The sequence below is a fragment of the Drosophila yakuba genome, chromosome X (assembly GCF_016746365.2).
Source record: "Drosophila yakuba strain Tai18E2 chromosome X, Prin_Dyak_Tai18E2_2.1, whole genome shotgun sequence".
Classification (NCBI taxonomy): Eukaryota; Metazoa; Arthropoda; class Insecta; order Diptera; family Drosophilidae; genus Drosophila; species Drosophila yakuba.
Genome location: NC_052526.2, coordinates 10,446,577 through 10,465,019, shown reverse-complemented (window position 1 = coordinate 10,465,019; position 18,443 = coordinate 10,446,577). Strand labels below are relative to the sequence as shown.

Sequence of the window (18,443 nt, the reverse complement as noted above, 5' to 3'; positions counted from 1 at the left end):
TTTAAAACAATCTAGCATAGACGAAAAAAAAGCTAAATTGACAACCGTGGTTGCAAGTAGAGAAAGAGAGAGACAGAGAAAGGGAGAGAAGCCGAACCAAGTTTAGAACATTTAGCTTCGTGTGTGATTCGTGCGTAGTGCCGAATAAGACAATGACGCTGGTGGTGGTGGTGCTGGTGCCGAAGTGTGCGTGTGCACTTGTTTGTTGTTGGTTCACTGAGGCCCGTTCGCGCGTCAATTCAGTCTCAGTTACTAAACCGATTTCAAGAACTACGGACGCTTCACTCGGCCCTTGCTAAGTGGCGTGTGCTACAATTAAGTAACGGGCAGAGTCATTTCACAATAACAAAAAAAAAAAATAGAAAAATAGAATACAACAAGAAATCCAAAAACAAAAACCAATAAAACCACATTAAACAAGAAATTAATAAATAGACAACCGAGCACATATACCCACACAAAAATAAAACAATAGCATACTAGTTGGTACAACTGGGGTATTTTATACATAACTCGCTAAATCCTTCGTTTAATACAACGACGACCAGGAGACAACCACCAACAAAAATCCAGTAAATCGGAAACACGAAATTACCATCAGCAAATTGCACCGGTATTTGAAAAAAATAAATGTTTAAATACAATTTTTTATCTATTTTGTTCGAAAAAAAAAAATAATAATAATAATGCAATATACAAAGTGTGTACTTGTGTGTGCTGTGCAAAAATTGAGAAAGCAGCGAACTATCCCCCATTACACGTACATCTATCTAGCCCCCACAGAAAATACAATAACAATGAATGTGATAGAAAAAAAAAAAACGAAATAAAAAAAAAAAACAAAAAGGAGATGGAGCATCGGTTCTCTCACTTTCGCTCGGCTGTTTTCATATCTTCTTGTTTTGTTGTCGTTATGGTGCTCACTAGAGCACTGGGCTTTTCAGCGCCGAAAGGGACAGCTGTTCTCCACCAACACTGGGTAGAGAGCCCAGGGAACTAGCTATATCTACATAGCTCCCCTTTCCTATGCCTTCGAACTTTCATAACTCCAAATATGAAGGGGTTCTCGGCACTCAAGCACGAAGAGGGCACAACATTTCAACACCCAAACCTCTTACTATAGACAACTTAAGTTAGCTTGAGCTCAGATTATTATAATACTATTTATGGATATTGAGTTGGGAAGATTCCCTTCATCTAGCTCCTCCCAATTTGTTGTCGTTATTCGTGCCTAAAAGCTATAGCTGCCAGCTGATATTTGCATTAGCAAGCTGCAAATACAGTATTTCCTAACTCCAATTCACTGACCACTTTAATATTCTGGTTTCATAATTAGAAAGTATTAAGCTCAGTATTGCGTTAAATAATACGAAAGTGTTGTTATAATATATGCAACTTTAAGGTCTCTGAAAATGTTTGTGCTAGAAAGGTTCCACTGTATTTTCCGCACAGATATCTATAGTTGTTGCACAACAATAGATGAATTTTATAATAGTGCATGTGTGTGATTTCATTTGCGCAAGTTTTTGTTCTTTCTTTTTTTTGTATTTATTCATCTGAGACAACATCGATGATTCGATAGCAATTGTTGCAAGTTTGAGAGCATAGTGACCACCGACTGCAGCTGCTTTTGCATTTTTGCCAAAGAACGAATGAAATGAAATGAATTTCGACCAAACCAAAATACGAACTTGTGCCAGACAAATACTATTGAGTCAGAACAGACCATCATTTGGCATTTTGTCGCGGGGTTCGTCGCAAGCTTATTTGTATCTACTTTCATACATACAGGGAGAAAAAAAATAGTAAAAAAAAAAAGAGAAAAAAATTATATTGTGTACTGTACACACTCAAATGTGTATTGTGTAGACATTCCGGCATGGCAGTGTATTTGTCATTTCAATTTTCGTGTGTGCTCAGATAAACGATCGAGAATCATGTGCCTAAATATTTTTTTTTTTTTATTTGTTTTCCGCTGTTGTGAGGTAAAATGTCCCAACATCTTGCTGTTGCGCTTAAATACGAACAGCTGACTGTGTTTTTGTGGCCTCATATGATTATGTTGCGTTATGCTTCAGATTTTGGCAAGTGCAGTGAATAGGTGAACCAAAAAGTATAATAATAATACAACAACAATATAAAGAGGAAGTGGGGAAAATGCCAATAGTTCAGGCACACCAACACACACGCAGTGTGGCGGTCAGCTGTTTTGTGTTGTCTCGAGCACCAGGGTCTCTCATTTTCTATTTTTTTTTTCTTCTTGTTTAGCCCCCACTGGGTCCCTCTTTCTCACTTTTTCTCTCGCTCTCTCACAATCTCTGTCGCTCTCGCTGTTGAAAATATACCCCTGCGCCAGTCGGGGAAAAATTAGAGCAACGCTTGCTCCACAACGCTCGATAAAACTGCGGGAAATAAGGCTGCAAAGCAATAACTAAAAATAATTTGTGATGATCTTGTAAATTGAAGTACTGCACAATGTCTACAATCCACAAGTTTCGAATGCACAATATAACGTGTGAGTGTGAATTTACCAGCAAACGCTGCAAGGAAAACCCCTTAAGCAGGTTATGCAATGTATTGAAAATCGTATAGCATTTCTCTTTTGTTTGTTGTCGATAAAAACAAATATAATATGTATGTACATACATATCTAGTGCGATAGAATTCAGCGCAGTAAACATTGAGTCCAGCCAGATCATTATACATACATATATCTACAAAGGCTTTATGTAATGGTGCCCGGTAATTACTTTGATTGGTGTCGATGGTGCCCAATGGGGTCGCTCACATTTCCATTTAGATGTTGTGGCACTTCAAACCTCTACGCTGCAGTGGTAATCATTTAGTGATTTTAATTGGCTATGCAAAAGATGAATGCAATTCAAAGGAAATGAAAACAAACCAGCAAAATAAGTTGCCGATTGCAGAGCTGGTTTTACTCACATGTCTATGTAAAATACGATTGCATTGACCCATCCGAAAGACTACCAAAATGACTATTATATACAAATATAATCCATAGGCTTTTTTAATATTTTGTTACTTATAATTGGCATTTGTTTAAAAGCGAATGCAGCCTGTCAAAACATTTTCCTTGGAGAAAACCACCTGTATAAAAGCTTTGTGAAAAACAGATGATTATAAAATACACAGCTGTATGAACGCTTGTGTAACCTCATCTAATTATCTTCAAACAAGCGAGCAAATTTCCTTCTGCCAATAGTCGTACTTTAAATACCCTTTGTTACCTAGTACGCAGACACGCAAATTGAATGCGCTTAACTTAATTGATTCCAATTTCGCTAATTTGAAGACAAAAGCGCTGTCATAAACGAATTGCACTGTGTAAACAAAAAAAAAAACTTTTTACACTCCGAATAAAAGTTGATGCTTGTTCTTTTTGACCTGACTAATTTTTTCTTCTAAGAATTATTAGATAATTAGGAAGTGTGCAACTAAATTTTTTTTAACTGGATAAAAGTTGCAAAAATTAAACAATAACTACTTAGGAGCTGCGATAATAAATCAACAAAAAGTACTTTTGGTTCATCTTCTGAAAGATTTTAAATTTCCTAATAATTGTCAAAGTTTGCTAAGCTAAGCCTATTATTATCTAATTGTTTAACTGCCTTGATTTCTATGTGAATGCAATTTGAATGCAATGTTATGTAAGCAAATACATTATTCTACATATGTACTTCCCACTGCGCGTGTGTGTGTGTGTGTGCTAGCCAAGTGAACTTGAAAAGCCCTATTTTCACTTTTGTGCCAGTACATAAGACACGGAAAAATACGTCTTTAAATGTTCGTAGTATTTGTTGCTGTGGTTGAGTGCTGTGGGAATTTGGAATTCGGAGGCTTCATCGTTTTGACTTTGCAGGAGACACAAAAAGTAATTTTGAATATGTACATACATACATATGCGTATATATTGTATGTATATGCATTTATATAGCCAGAAGGCGGAGTTTGCCTATATGGCATTTCGGCTTAAGAATTTTTTTGTCATTTTAATCAACCTTTAAAACTGGTGGCCCAGATTTTATTGATTTTATGTTGTGAAGAGCGACCCACACACACACTTACACACTCGCACACACACACAGTCCATTGAAGAGTGCATTTTCGCTCAGGGAGAGTGTTAAAAGTGAGAGATAGAGATACCGTTGTGATACCGTGTTTTCGGTGAGGGTGAGAGAAAGGCCATCAGCTGAGAGAGTTCACTTTCTCTGCCCGTTCCAGTCACTACCAGCAACAGCAACCTGAATATATATATATATATACATATATAGAAATATCCATATATACAAAACACTATGCAAGGATGTGTAAGGAATCCGAGCTTGGGGATGTATTTGTGAAATTATAAGCTAAAATGTCAACGGAGCAGCGCCTTCGGCTCTTGGCGGAGTTTGTTTTAGTGATAAAGTTCAAAACACCAGCTTTCCATCTGCGGTAATAAGAAAATGCTTAGAAAAAGTGAATAATATTTTAAAATACAAAATGAAATTTAAAGTTTAAAAGTATCCAATAAATAAGATCTGTCTGAAATCTAAGGACACGTTGTTTACCACTTAAAGTACATAAAATATTGCTTATCAGCATCAACAGGCAAGTCAATATAGACATATAGGTGCCTTAAAAAAATTAATCATTTTATTTAATAATAAAGTGTGTTAAGTGTGTGTTGACCAAGAAATGTTATATGGTTATGCTTCATAGAAGCAGTAATTACTTTTAATTAATTAAACAATGCCTTTAAGTATGCTATGCAATTACATACATGTGCATTCGTACACTCAGCAAAATGGCACCTAATGAACACTTTGTTTCGTTTTGTTTCGAGTGTTCCCAGATGAAAATATTTAAAATTGATTTCAAGTGCAGTCTGGTTGACCTTTAACCTTTGATCTGTCGCATCGCGCAACTTGTCTCTCTGCCATGGAACTAAGACTTAGATCAACCGATGATATTCATTAGTTTAATACAGCCATTGTCCAGCATTATCACCAATAAGCTGCTGAAGGCAAGTGCCAAACCTTCGTAACGGTTATGCCTTTCATAGCATGTGGCCTTCAATTGGTTTATAAAATGCAAAAAGCAGGTTATGTACATGCAATAGATACGCACACAAGCACGCATGACCCCGCTGCATCAACACAGCTGCACTAGTGCTAAAAAAAAAAAAAAAAAAGAATATGTGTGTGGGCGGACTGAGGTCTCTGTGACGTACGTATGTTATGTTACTGCGCACTGGGAGCCACTCACTCTGGAGAAACGTGAGTGGAAATCAGAGAAAGAAAAGAGAATTCGCTTGCTCTTCTAATAAAAATTCAAAATAAAATTATGCCAAGCGTGGATCGAAAATTATTTCATGTAAAAAATAAATAATTCAAATGTCACTTAATAAAACTCTGCCGTGATTAATTGAAGCCGAAGTTAGTACAGAAATTGCACTGGTTTTTTTTCCAGTGTTTTGCTTATCATCTGCTTTTGCCGATGTTTTCCTCTCTCAATTCTAATTAAATGGCTCAGCTTGCAAGGATTCCACATCCGAAGGCCAAGAACTGCGCTTCGTGTGTCCTCGGACCAGCTGCGTAAAGCGTGGAGAGCGTGGAGAGCGTTTAGAATATTGTCTTACTCTTCCACTCTCTCGATAGCGGCCGTTACCGTTATGTGGGTGTTCGTCCCACTTCGGCCTACCGCTCAGCTGTGCTCCAGTTTCACTCCCGAATGCATTGGCACCGACTACTCGGCAGTCCCGTTTTGAGGCAGAGCTACCGTCCCCCGACTCGGATAAACAGTTAACCCAAATTCCTAGAATGACGTAGGAAGAGCGCATGCACATACGACAAGAACACAAATTGGCTGGGTAAGCCGTTGCAGAAAACGCATTGATAAACATATAAGCACAATGAGCTGAATTCCATATTAAGCAAAAGAAATTCTACAATAATTGCGGTGCCACCCAATGTAATAACAAGAGTTTTCCATTTTATTACACATACTTTAAAGTGCAGCTTTATTTGCTTAAAGCAATTGGGTAACAGAGAATTTGGATAAAAACATTACGTTCTGTTCTTCAACTATGAAGCATCATCGCTAGTCTCCACGATACGACACATAATTGGTATATCTTCCTCCTTGGTTATGTTGCCCTTCTCCTCGCGATTCAGCAGACTTTCAATGTAGTCGCGACGGAATTTGTTCCATTGCCGGGTCTTCAGAAAGTTGGTAAACAAGTCCTGGCGCGAGGGCACGTTGCACTCGAAGTAAAAACGACGACGGTGCCAAATGTTACCCGGATTCTGTTCCTCCTCAAGGAGCCAGAAGCGCGGCAGGAGCAGGCACTGCACAACAGTACGGGCCATTATCACGCGGTGCTCCATCTTTTCGCCCAGTCCAAAGACACTACCGTAGGTCAGTGAGCCTACGTCTATGAAGTGCGTCTCAACGGGCTCCTGCAGAAGATAGAAATCGATATTTATCGACGCAAATATAAAATTTATCAAATTTACGCGTGATTGATTCATACCATATCAACATAAAGTACAGCTTTTACTTAGTGATATTAAAATACCTACTTTGACTGTTTTGGCGCTCTCGTCAATTAAACTCTTCTCATTGATCATTGAACTCGCCGTAAATATTTCCGACGATGAACTGGACACTTTCTTCTCGGAGGCAGTGCTTTCGCTGTGCCGTTTAAGCTGAACTTGAACGAGAGCACGATCCATGGAGACAGTGGAGCCCGAGGACGAATTGTATGAACTATCGTCCGTATCAATTTCATCATCATAGATATCTTCCCCGTAGTCCAAATAATCTTCAACAAGATGATCGTCGTCGTCGTCATCGTCATCAAAAGGCAGTACACTTGGCAGCCAAGGAGTTCCTCTTCGCAGCGACTGTATCAATTGAGTTTTTCTGGCCTGTGCCGCCGAATTCAAGGTCCTTCTCGGTTTTGGTTTCTTTCGAGATGGTGTTGTAGAGGTCCGGATGCCACAAAACTTTTGTATTTCCGCTAGACCCATTTTGCGCATCTACACAAAGTTAATTAGTGGCGAGATTAGATGACAATAACGTAGTGCTGTCTACCGCTTGTTTCTTCTTTGTGCCGCCTTCAAGTTCCTCTGAGGAAGTGGAAGAGGCCAAAATGTCCTGTATGTCTAAAAACGAGTTGCGACTGCTAACGTCTTTCCAAGACTGAAACATTTCAAGACCCTCATCCTTATTTATTTCGGCAAGCTCGTAGTTGACCTCTCCTTCTGCGTTGGTGACCTAAATGAAAAAGTAATTCATAATTCATAATTACATATCTAGCAGTTTAAATTGCAATCTTGTACTCACCTTCATACTCAGACACTGCAAAATTACACACTCTCCGCTTAGAACAAATCGCACATAACCTAAGGAGTCCTTATCCCCCATATAAATGGTCTCTAGGGGCTCATATTGAACCAAGTACGAGTACTTGCAAGCTAGAATTATCTATTGATGTATGGAAAACGTTAAGAGTTATACGTTTTCGTAGAACAGAACGAACCTGATCCGGAGTCAAAAAATCGAAATAATCAAATGCTCTTAATGCAAGCTTCTTTTCGTTCCATTGTTTTAACATATGTGGCTTCAGGATGCGTTCATAGTCCACATCGTATATCGATAAAACCTCAACACTAGCTGGTGAAAAGTATTGTTTCTATTCTAAACTATTATTTACTTTTCGTTCTTACACAGGGCTTGATAAGTGTTCATTCTTGAGCATTCCTCAACCATTTCTACGTCTCCGAAACAATCTCCTGGACCAAAAATTGCTTCCGCAACGGAATCATCTTGTTTTGTAGCCTTGTTGAATATGTTCTTTTTCATCTCGACTTCACCATTCAAAATGAAATAGACGGCGATAGGCATATCACCATCTTTGATTATCACACGTGGCTCATTGATGGACATAAACTTTAGGACTGGCACCATGCGTGCTCTAATTTTCTAAGCTCGTTAAAGAAGATCTTGGTGAATTATATATAATATTTTGTAATTTCCCCCTTACCGGTGGTATTCTAGAGAAACAATTTAGTCCTGCTATTAAAATGCACAACTTTTTGCGTTCCTCAATTGTCCTGAAAGCGGGATTCGAACGCAATAGTGCCTTGTCCTGTGATTTTCTCTTATAATTTTAGCAGTCCTACAAGAAATTTAAATAAAGTTCATTCGTACCGCAACGGTCAACATTCCCGGTTTTCGCTTTTGCCGCATCAAAGCCACATTCTTTTTCACATTCATCGAGATGCCCTGCTCCTCTTCATCGGAAAGCCACGTCTGGTTCATGATGACAGCCCGAACCAACTTTTTAAATCGGACCCGTAGATCCAACTTATGTTTGACGATATCCGCATCGCGGTTTCGCTTGGCCGCCATTTTGTGTTATTGGATTTATATTTATTTGTGGTTTGTTATTGGCAGTATGTTTTTTTTTTTGTGTATTTTTCTGATTGTGTTTGTATTCATATAGACACCCATGTAGGTGACTTGGTTTGGGATTGTCTGCTTGTTTTTTACACAGAGAGTCGGTAGGCTACTTATTATATTGAAGTTGCACAAAACTCAATAAACTATCGATCCTTATAGTAAGATGCACTTTAAAAACTGAATTATATTTTCACAATACAGTTTAACACTATAAAGAGCATTGCTTTTAATTCAACGGTGAAGGGCGCGTACTATTTTGTTTCAATTTTTATTAACGGTCTATTTTTCTTTCATTTTTCAGGAGGTTGCAGACATTTGATTGAAGTGGAAGTCCAAAAAAATCCCTCTGATTAATGGAAACGTTTTGAGAAAGCGTGCTCGGATTGCCAAATCAAAGAGAATCGACAGATGCACCACCAAGAAGAGAATAAAAACCAAAAAAAAAACCGTGGCCAAATAAAAGTCGACAAGGAATAAAGACACATAAATAGACACAAATGTACATAATTTAATATTTGGATATGCCTTGTAAATACAACATAAATATTTAGAATCTAGGCAACTACGATTATTACGACAACTGAAACAAGGAAAAAAAAACACATATTTTCCAATTACAAACAAACACGATTCTCATTCTAGTCGCAAAACGTTCACAATTACAGATTATCTTCATACAGTGAGACACTAAACAGTAATAACCTCCCCCACCAAAAATCTTAAACCAAGCTAAAAACAACAACCATTTATATATATACATGAAAGACAGAAAGCTAAAACACTGAAATAATTAATCAAATATATTAAACAAATCCAAACCAAACGAATGCAAGAAGAGCGCAAAAGCCAACTATTCCAAATTACCGTCAATGTGTAGATGATCTACAAAGACCATCTTTAAACGCTCCTCATCGCTTGGATATCGCCACCAATTGCAGCTCCAACTGCACTCCAACTCCCCTACAACAGGCAGCGATCCGGATACGGATCAGCTAACATAATCGGATTCCGAGCCGGAGTCCGTAAAACGAACGTGGAAAGGACAAAGACCAAAGAACGAATACCGAAGGATTCGGCCGCAGGGTCAAGATGCATATTGAAATCCAGGTCGCTTTGAACTTTGTCATATCCTATCTCTACAACAAATTGCCGCGCAGACGTGTAAATATATTTGGCGAGGAGCTAGAGAAGGCCCTACGCGACAAGTTCCAGGGTCACTGGTACCCCGAAAAACCCTTTAAGGTAAGTAATCCCAACAATGTGTGATATATATGCTTATATATATTTTTATTAATTTCCTTAAAGGGATCTGCCTATCGCTGCTTGAAGACCGGGGATCCCATTGATTCGGTTCTGGAAAGAGCGGCTAGAGAAAGTGGAGTACCGATCGGCGATATCCTAGAAAACTTGCCAAACGAACTTTCCGTGTGGATAGATCCCGGGGAGGTATCATTCCGCATCGGTGAAAAGGGAGCAGTAAAGGTAACCATTTATGGTATTTCACCTAAGAAAATGCTATTTCCACTAGCTTCAAAATGAGCGAGAAAATTGCAATGCTGTAACAGCCATTCTGAAAAGAACGAAATAGCAACACTTGTGTTTTTGTTTTAAATATGCCTTTGTCATGTTTGGTCACCTTAAAGGTGCTTAGCACATAAAGTAGACTTCATGGGAAATGTATAAGAGTTTTGAACTTAATACCCATTCTCTATTAATCAGATTCTTTATACGGAGAACAATGAGAACCACGAAGACAGCCACTCGGCAGATCGCGAGGTCACCAAAATGTTCAACCCGGAGGCGCAGTGCTTCCGACCCATCGATGCCGTTAACACGACCATGAACAATCTGAGCTTGAGTCCCAAGCCGCTTCCATTGGCCATGCCCCAAGCGGGATCCTCGCCGCACTCGGCTGCGTCCAGTTCACCCACCTACAAGGGCAGTCCAAATCCCACGATCTCTGGCAGCTGCAGTTCCGTTTCCGCAGCGGGTTCTGGAACGGGCTCTGGTTCTGGATCCGGATCCAATATGGCATCCGGTCCTGGTACCGCTCCAGTTCCCGTACCCGGAAACGGTGCCACCGCCAATGCAGCTGCAGCGGCCTTCATGCAACGCGGCGCCCAGGCGCCATTGACATTCACCACAGCCACCTTTGCGCAGACTAAATTCGGCAGCACCAAGCTGAAGACCAGCTCCAAGCGCACAAACAGGTAAATGTTCTCAGAGAGATGGCATTATCTTGACATGTAATTTAGCTGCTAATAGTTTGCAACATTTTCAGTGTAAGCATGTGTTTAACTTTAAAATTCTTTCCTTCTCGTTTTTCTGCTTCCGCAGCAGCGCCTATCGCATGTCGCCCACTGAGTTCTCCAACTACATCAAACAGCGTGCGATGCAGCAGCAGATGCATCATGGTCATGGAGTTGTCCCGTCCGCAGGATCATCGGTATCGGCAGCATTTGGCGGCCTGGATGCCGTCTCACCTGCCCGATCCCTATCGCCGAATCCTCTATCGCTGGGCGGTAATCCAAATCAGGCCGGATCGGGATCGTCGGCCGATCCGTTTTACTATCAAAACATGGCGATCAATCTGTATCCACAATTTGGCAATCCACGCAGCCTCTTCGAGTCGCACTTTAATGCGGATGCCAGTAACTTGGGTCTCTTTGTGGGCGGAACTGCTGGAACAGCTGGTGCTGCTGTCGCCGCTGGAGGAAATGGTGGGGCCAACAAGTATAGTACTTATCTGGATCCGTGCTACTTTGGCAATGGCCATGCCAACTCACAACAGCATCCGCAGCAACAGAATCGCGGCGGAATGGATCGCCCGAATAGTAGCGAAAGCTGCTTTGGCCTAAATGTGGATTGCGGCGGTAGTGCCGTTCTTGAGGATTCGTCATCATCGTCGTCAGCAGCAGCGGCTGCTGCTGCTGTGGCCGTTGCCGTTGCCATTGCCGGGGACTCATCGCCTGAGGACAGTCCCCTAAGTACACCCACCGTGGCAGCCACAAACGCAGGAACAACAGCCACTCCTCCTTCCAGCTCCACCAACAACAGTAGTAGCCATCCAACTCAACAACAGGAACAACCGTCCTCCTCCTCGGGAAACGGAAATGGAAATGCGAACGCAAACGGAAACGGAAACGGAAACAACGGTAATAATTCCAACAGCAATACCAAACTGATCGATGGCATTAGCTCCTTCTATGGCAACGGATCATCGTATCAGCAACTATTGGTTGCCAACTAGAGTTTCCTCGAAGTCAATCACCGCAAAGAGAATCCACCATAGTTATATATATATATATATATATATCGATACCAACAACTTAATGAAATATTATATCCGGGGCATGGATATGTATGTAGTGCATTTCGGGCTTTCTGGTCACAACTCTATAAGCAATATGAATTGTTATGCAGTTTTGAGATTTCCTGTAAAGAACCCCAAATTCCCAGATAGGAACCGAAGCAAATTAGACGGAGCGACTAGGTGGAGTGGTATAAATGGATATCATCATTATCATTATATTCATCTGAGGAGGAAAGATAAGGTGGTCATTAAAAACCAAGGACATAATTCTTTTGCCATTTTGGATAGTTATGTAATTGTAAGTGTCCTTGCAGACAGGAACAGTCACAATGGATGCATATCTCTATAGGAACGATTCGATACGATGTTGACACACCCACGATCAGACACACACAAGCAGGTGTACATGTTTATATGTATGAAGCTGTATATGCAGATGTATATACAGGTGCATATATATATATATATATATATATATATATATAGACAGGGCCAAAAAGTACCATGTGTTTGTGAGGCCCATAAATGTAGATATGTACGAGTTGTATATACAGATATATATCAGCCACTAATAATATTTATTTTGTTATTAAATTCAGAGTAAATCGCAAAGTAAAGTTTCTTTCTGGTATCAAGAGCATGCATAGAAAAATTAACTCAAAGTATAGAGTGTACGACTGTTGCCATAGGCACGTACGAATGATACACTCAAATCAAATCACACAAGCAAATGATGAAGATCTACCGAAACAAACCAATAAGCAACAAGAAATAATACCACAAATATAAATATATTTAATGAGAACAACTAGAATGTCTCAACTAATTGTTTTTACTTGTTATGCATATGAACGTATATATAAAAATATATTTAATTATCCAACTTAGGATCAACATTAATATTAAGTTTTTAATTAGTTGTAAACTAAAGATAAGATCATTTTTGTAGATCAAGTTGCTAAATTTAAACACAAACAACATGAATATGTTTACTGATAAAATTCAACATTGTTGATTATAAATAGATATGCAACTTGCATACTCTGAGCATCCTGACCTGTGAAGAATGTTTTTCTGTAGTAAAAAGTCCTTTTTCCCATTCTTTGTATTTTTATAAAATGTTTTTTTAGTTTTGTATATATCTGAAGCTAACTTGCTGAAGAGCTAACAAAATGTATTCAGTTTCAAAACTATAAGAAATATAAACAAAAATCTATACATTTTCATACTACAAATGAAGTGTTTCGAAAGAATTTGTAAGAAACAAAATAACAATTAAGTTGGCTTTAGCACAGGTATTATTCCGGTGAGTAACCTCTTCTGGAAATGTATATTTATTTCAATTTGTTCGACATCTTTTTGTTCTAAAAGATATCTGGGTTCCCACTGTCAGACTGGAAAAAATATTAGATTAAACGAATACAAATACTACAACTAATTGCTCAAACCATAGATATAACCAAAGCTCCTCTTAAACTCTTTTAGTTATATTAACTACACACCTATAATCAAAATAGAGTCTTTCAAAAATGCAAAGACTAGGAAAAAGGAACTTTTCTGAACACGTAAACACACTTTCTCAGAAACCGTAGAAAGTAAAACTCCAGCATCATTTAACATGATCTATTTTTCCAGGATAAAAATCTCTGATTGTTTTGTTATAAACTAAATGTTGTTTTTCCCCAAACCTTCTTAATCATTCGACTTTATCGAAATGAAATCCTATATCAGATATAATGTAATAGGATGTCGTATGATTTTATTGATAGTGCCAAGGTCGTCGGGTCACTGCTAAACTTTTTTACCCCTAAAACACACGTTATTCAAGCTATGGAAGCTTTTACATATAAAAAACACCTGAACAAATAATAAAAAAAAACATTTATATTTTTGTTGTATGTTAAATTGTATGTATTACCATTTGACTTCGTATTTTTTTGTATATATATATCTATTTTTATATGAACATTTGTAATTTTTATAAATCGAGTACAGTAAAAAATTTTATACTTTTTATATGGGCCTATGTGAAAATACCTTGCTCTATATGAACACTTACTTTAATTAAATGGGAAAATAAAATGCATAAAACCAAAAGACGATTTTAGTTGATCTTTTTTAAGTCCCAAATGAAACGCAAAATGTTAATGTAAATATGTCATTGAATGTATTATTTCACTTCTCAATATATGTTGTTCAATGAATGTATAGCAAACCTAATGGTATGAAAGTACTTTTAAGGCAAAGTAGAAAAAAGAATGGATAAACAACAACAAATTGAGTAAGCCACTGAATTCATTCTCTATTTATCTTGTTAAGAAACATTTGTAATTTGTGTAAACGTTATGGTTTTGTTTTTATTGTCTAGTCGAAGACGCAAACACAATGAGAAAAATTTGACGAAAGCGAAGATTTTTAGTTTTTTGGAGAATGTATTCAAATATGTACCTACACATCCCACAGATGTGTGTATCTAAACCTACCACTGAAAACAGAAATTTAATGAAACATTTAAGTACCTTAACGAAGCTTCTAATTATAGCTACTGTGACCACGAACAAGAGTCAAATCAAAGCCAAGCCAAACCAAAAAACCCCATTAAATGCTATATTAATCGCACCTCAAAGTAATAGGTGCGAATTATAGATTGCATTGGGTCTATAGCTTTTGTATTCTGATCATAGTAGCGCATAAGTACCTACACAGAAACATACAACATACATACATACATACATACATACATACACCATCTAACACTTGCACACATTAAGGATTAGGCACGTTTTTTTCTTAGACGTATTAGAGTGTATTTGAATTAAACAACAAGAAACATTCAACGGAAAACGAAAAATGAAAATAAAAACCAACAATTTTGTACTTTTATATATATGATGAGTATATATGTATATATATATATTCGTATACATGTATACATATGAATGCCTCTAAATGGTTCAACTCAACGGATTCTCAATGTATTTTTTGTATGTCTCAGAAATGGTATGTCTCCGAATGAAACCAAGTAACGAACAAATATTCATAATGTTAGAAATTGTCTCACATGCCATTCTCTATAAGTAAGCATATGGCACAAGTAAACGCCCCATAATGTATGCAATCTGCCAATCTATCCTTACCTGAATCTGAATCATAGAGCGAAATGGATATAGATATGGATATGAAAATGGAAATGGAGAGATGGGATGCAAAGTATTGGATGAGAAGACGGTATGGCTTGCTTATAAAAACTATTCTATTGTGATTGTGATAACAATGTAAGGCACAGATAAAGATCGAGATACAGTGATGTTGAAAAAATCGCTGTAGAAATGGCAAAACATTCATATGTATATGTATATAGATGGGAAAATTTAGATAAAGTATCCGCCTAATCATCGATGTCCACCAACTTAAAATTTTAACTCGATCGAGATGAAATTGTATCCGACCGATCTAATAAGCAAATAATGAACCATTATGGTAGACACACAAATATACAAAAGCAAAACAAACAAAAAAAAAACCAAAACATATTTTACAATATGAAATAAATAAAGCCACACCAAGCAACATTTTAATACACACAATTCAAAAAGAAAAACAAGTCAGATGTAGAAACAACTCACTAACTAAAGCAAAGTGCGACATTGGTACATGTATTTAGCTACAAGGAGGACAACCAAGAAATTAGATATAATACAGCTTTTTATACCTCAGATATGTTTCTATATGTATGTAAATGTACGAAGAGATATCTCTCAAGCAATGCAAAGTAACAAAAACAGAAAGGTATAAGAAAATCAACTATATCTAAGCCCACTTATCTTCGATAAGGTTCATAAGTACAGATATTTTGATAGGTAGTTAGATGAAAACTCATTTACGAATGTAACTTTTATATATTTTTTTAGGTAACTTGTTTTATTGATACGCGATTTCCAACATAAATCTAAATGTGCATTACCAACCAGACTCTTAAATAGTATTTCCGAAAATTGGTTAGTGGCAGCTCTGGATGTTAGCGGAAATACAAATATATTACGAAATATATGATATACATAGGTATATCATAATCATACAACTGACAATTTATCAACATATAAGCAACTGTACTTTCTATCATAAGTGTTATATTCTTTCCACGTTATCGGGCTTAAAAAAGTTTATATGATAAAAGATATTTTCTCATGCGTGTCTAGATTTTACATATGGTATATTCCAAACTAAACACCAAAAATGGATATGAACTTTTATGTGATCTAAGTTCTACGGTTATCTTCTGTTAAACAAGGCTTATGTTTACATGTATGTATATAATAAAAAACAAAAACAACGTGAAAATTATAATTAAAGGCTGAGAAGGCATACATACATACACTGCATATGTACGTATTATGTTTTAAACTTCAATTCAAAAAGATTTTGGTACCGATCGATATACATATGTATGATATGGCTTTCGTTGAACAGAAAAATCCGAAAGAGAAAGTAATTAAATTAATGCATATCAGTGATTACAATAACGATGTACATACATGCAAAACAATAACAAAATAATGTATATGTGTGACCTCATTAGCACACAATAATCGTGTATGTATATCTATTCTTAGTACCGAAATATTCAATCAATTTAAAACCCCTTACGTGTGTGGAAATAAACATAGAGGTTAATAATATAAAATGTATGTACTATGTATAGTAACAAATATAACTTCCATATGAGTATTTTTCGTATTACCTTTAGTAGAATAAAGATTATCGTATAATTAAAACGCATTGTTTATAAAATAAAAAAACCCAAAATCAGTGATCTGCTTCGATCACCGACATAAACAATTGGATATTGTTAACAAAAAGCAAAAAAAAAAAAAAAAGAGTTTGATGTTTTCTCCGCACTGTTGCATACTTATTCAGTATTCTGAGAACAGATGTCCTTTTACAAGATTAGTACTCACGGCAAAATAAAAGCTCAAAAACTGTACCTATGGGTACGTACCAAGGTAAATTAGTTGAGTACTTTTTACCTTACCTATGTAAATAAATAAATGGATACATTTTACCCTTCCTAGGCACGGATTTTGATTTTCACTGCGCATTCGACGTATTCGAATCGTCGTGATTTTAAATTATTTAGGATTTGTATTAACTTTTTATCCCCGTTTAGAACTTTATTGTAGAACTTCAAGCATCGTGTATATAAAATAGTTCGATTTTAGAAATCATAAAGAAACAGGTATGAATTGAAAATAAAGTTACTTTTACTTACCTTTGCTTTATGGTTATATATTTTTTTAGCTTCTAGCTTAGATCAATTATTTCTTCATATTTCTTTCCTTAAGATGATATTTCAACAAAGGCATTTATTTTACAAAAACAGATATTTACATACATTTACGCGCACGTATGTATGCAACATTTTCAAATTTACCCGCTTAAGGTAAAATAATGATATTTAAGCACAAACACACACAAACACAATAAAAAACAAGAGAGAACGCTATAGTCGAGTTCCCCGACTATCTGATACCCGTTACTCAGCTAGTGTAAGTGCGAAGGACAGTTTTTGGCGGTTTGTGGGCGTTAGAGTGGGCGTGGCCAAAAGTTTTTTGGCGAATATATAGAAATTTACAAGACTAATACAAAAATGAAAAAATATCAAAACATTTTTCAAAAATGTGGGCGTGGCAGCTTTGGGCGGTTTGTGGGCGTTAGAGTGGGCGTGGCAAAGAGTTTTTTTGCAAATCGATAGAAATTTTCAAGACCAATACAAAAATGAAAAAATATTAAAACATTTTTCAAAAGTGTGGGCGTGGCAGTTTTGGGCGGTTTGTGGGCGTTAGAGTGGGCGTGGCAAAAAGTTTTTTTGCATATCGATAGAAATTTACAAGACCAATACAAAAATGAAAAAATATTAAAACATTTTTCAAAAGTGTGGGCGTCGCAGTTTTGGGCGGTTTGTGGGCGTTAGAGTGGGCGTGGCAGCATGATTCGACAAACTTGCGCTGCGTCTATGTCCCTGGAGTCTGTATGCCTAATCTCAACTTTCTAGCTTTTGTAGTTCCTGAGATCTCGACGTTCATACGGACAGACGGACAGACGGACAGACGGACAGACGGACGGACAGACGGACATGGCCAAATCGACTTGGCTATTGATCCTGATCAAGAATATATATACTTTATATGGTCGGAAACGCTTCCTTCTGCCTGTTACATACTTTTCAACGAATCTAGTATACCCTTTTACTCTACGAGTAACGGGTATAAAAACACTCGGTACAGGCACTTTTCCCGTTGAACGCGAAGGAAGATAAAGAAATGGAATCAAAAGCGCACGGTATTAAGAGCAGAGAAGGAATAGAGCAGCTCAAAATTAAGACAGTCCCTTTCTCGTTACCTCCATTTTCTTAAGGTAACATAATGATATTTAAGCACAAACACACACAAGCACAATAAAAAAAAACACTCGGTTCAGCCACTTTTCCCGTTGAACGCGAAGGAAGATAAAGAAATGGAATCAAAAGCGCACGGTATTAAGAGCAGAGAAGGAATAGAGCAGCTCAAAATTAAGAGAGTCCCTTTCTCGTTACCTCCATTTTCTTAAGGTAACATAATGATATTTAAGCACAAACACACACAAGCACAATAACAAAAAACAC

At 37.3% G+C, this 18,443-nt stretch overlaps 2 protein-coding genes across 5 annotated transcripts; one reads left to right on the top strand and one right to left on the bottom strand.

Annotated features, from left to right (window-relative positions):
• The first annotated feature begins 239 nt into the window (after positions 1-239).
• On the top strand, positions 240-16,857 carry LOC6524931 (protein Tob2). 2 transcript variants are annotated; one of them, XM_015190485.3, is made up of 5 exons: positions 240-613; positions 8,771-9,711; positions 9,775-9,951; positions 10,189-10,679; positions 10,807-16,857. In XM_015190485.3, exons 2-5 carry the CDS (start codon positions 9,559-9,561, stop codon positions 11,717-11,719), a joined length of 1,734 nt encoding a protein of 577 aa, XP_015045971.1. In that variant the 5' UTR covers positions 240-613; positions 8,771-9,558; the 3' UTR covers positions 11,720-16,857. The 2 variants fall into 2 exon arrangements, with proteins under 2 accessions (XP_015045971.1, XP_002100771.1); XM_002100735.4 differs by lacking the exon at positions 240-613 and adding an exon at positions 2,357-2,515.
• Positions 5,994-8,702, bottom strand: LOC6524932. Of its 3 annotated transcripts, XM_002100736.4 has the most exons (8): positions 8,218-8,702; positions 8,051-8,155; positions 7,734-7,989; positions 7,547-7,680; positions 7,351-7,491; positions 7,099-7,281; positions 6,585-7,043; positions 5,994-6,461 (listed from the first exon to the last, which is right to left on the bottom strand). In XM_002100736.4, the coding sequence occupies exons 1-8, from the start codon at positions 8,416-8,418 to the stop codon at positions 6,087-6,089; spliced, it is 1,854 nt and encodes a 617-aa protein (XP_002100772.1). In that variant the 5' UTR covers positions 8,419-8,702; the 3' UTR covers positions 5,994-6,086. The 3 variants fall into 3 exon arrangements, with proteins under 3 accessions (XP_002100772.1, XP_039233573.1, XP_039233574.1); XM_039377639.2 differs by lacking the exon at positions 8,218-8,702 and having other exon boundaries at positions 7,734-8,009; positions 8,051-8,116; XM_039377640.2 differs by lacking the exons at positions 8,051-8,155; positions 8,218-8,702 and having other exon boundaries at positions 7,547-7,676; positions 7,734-7,883.
• Positions 16,858-18,443: the final 1,586 nt, after the last annotated feature.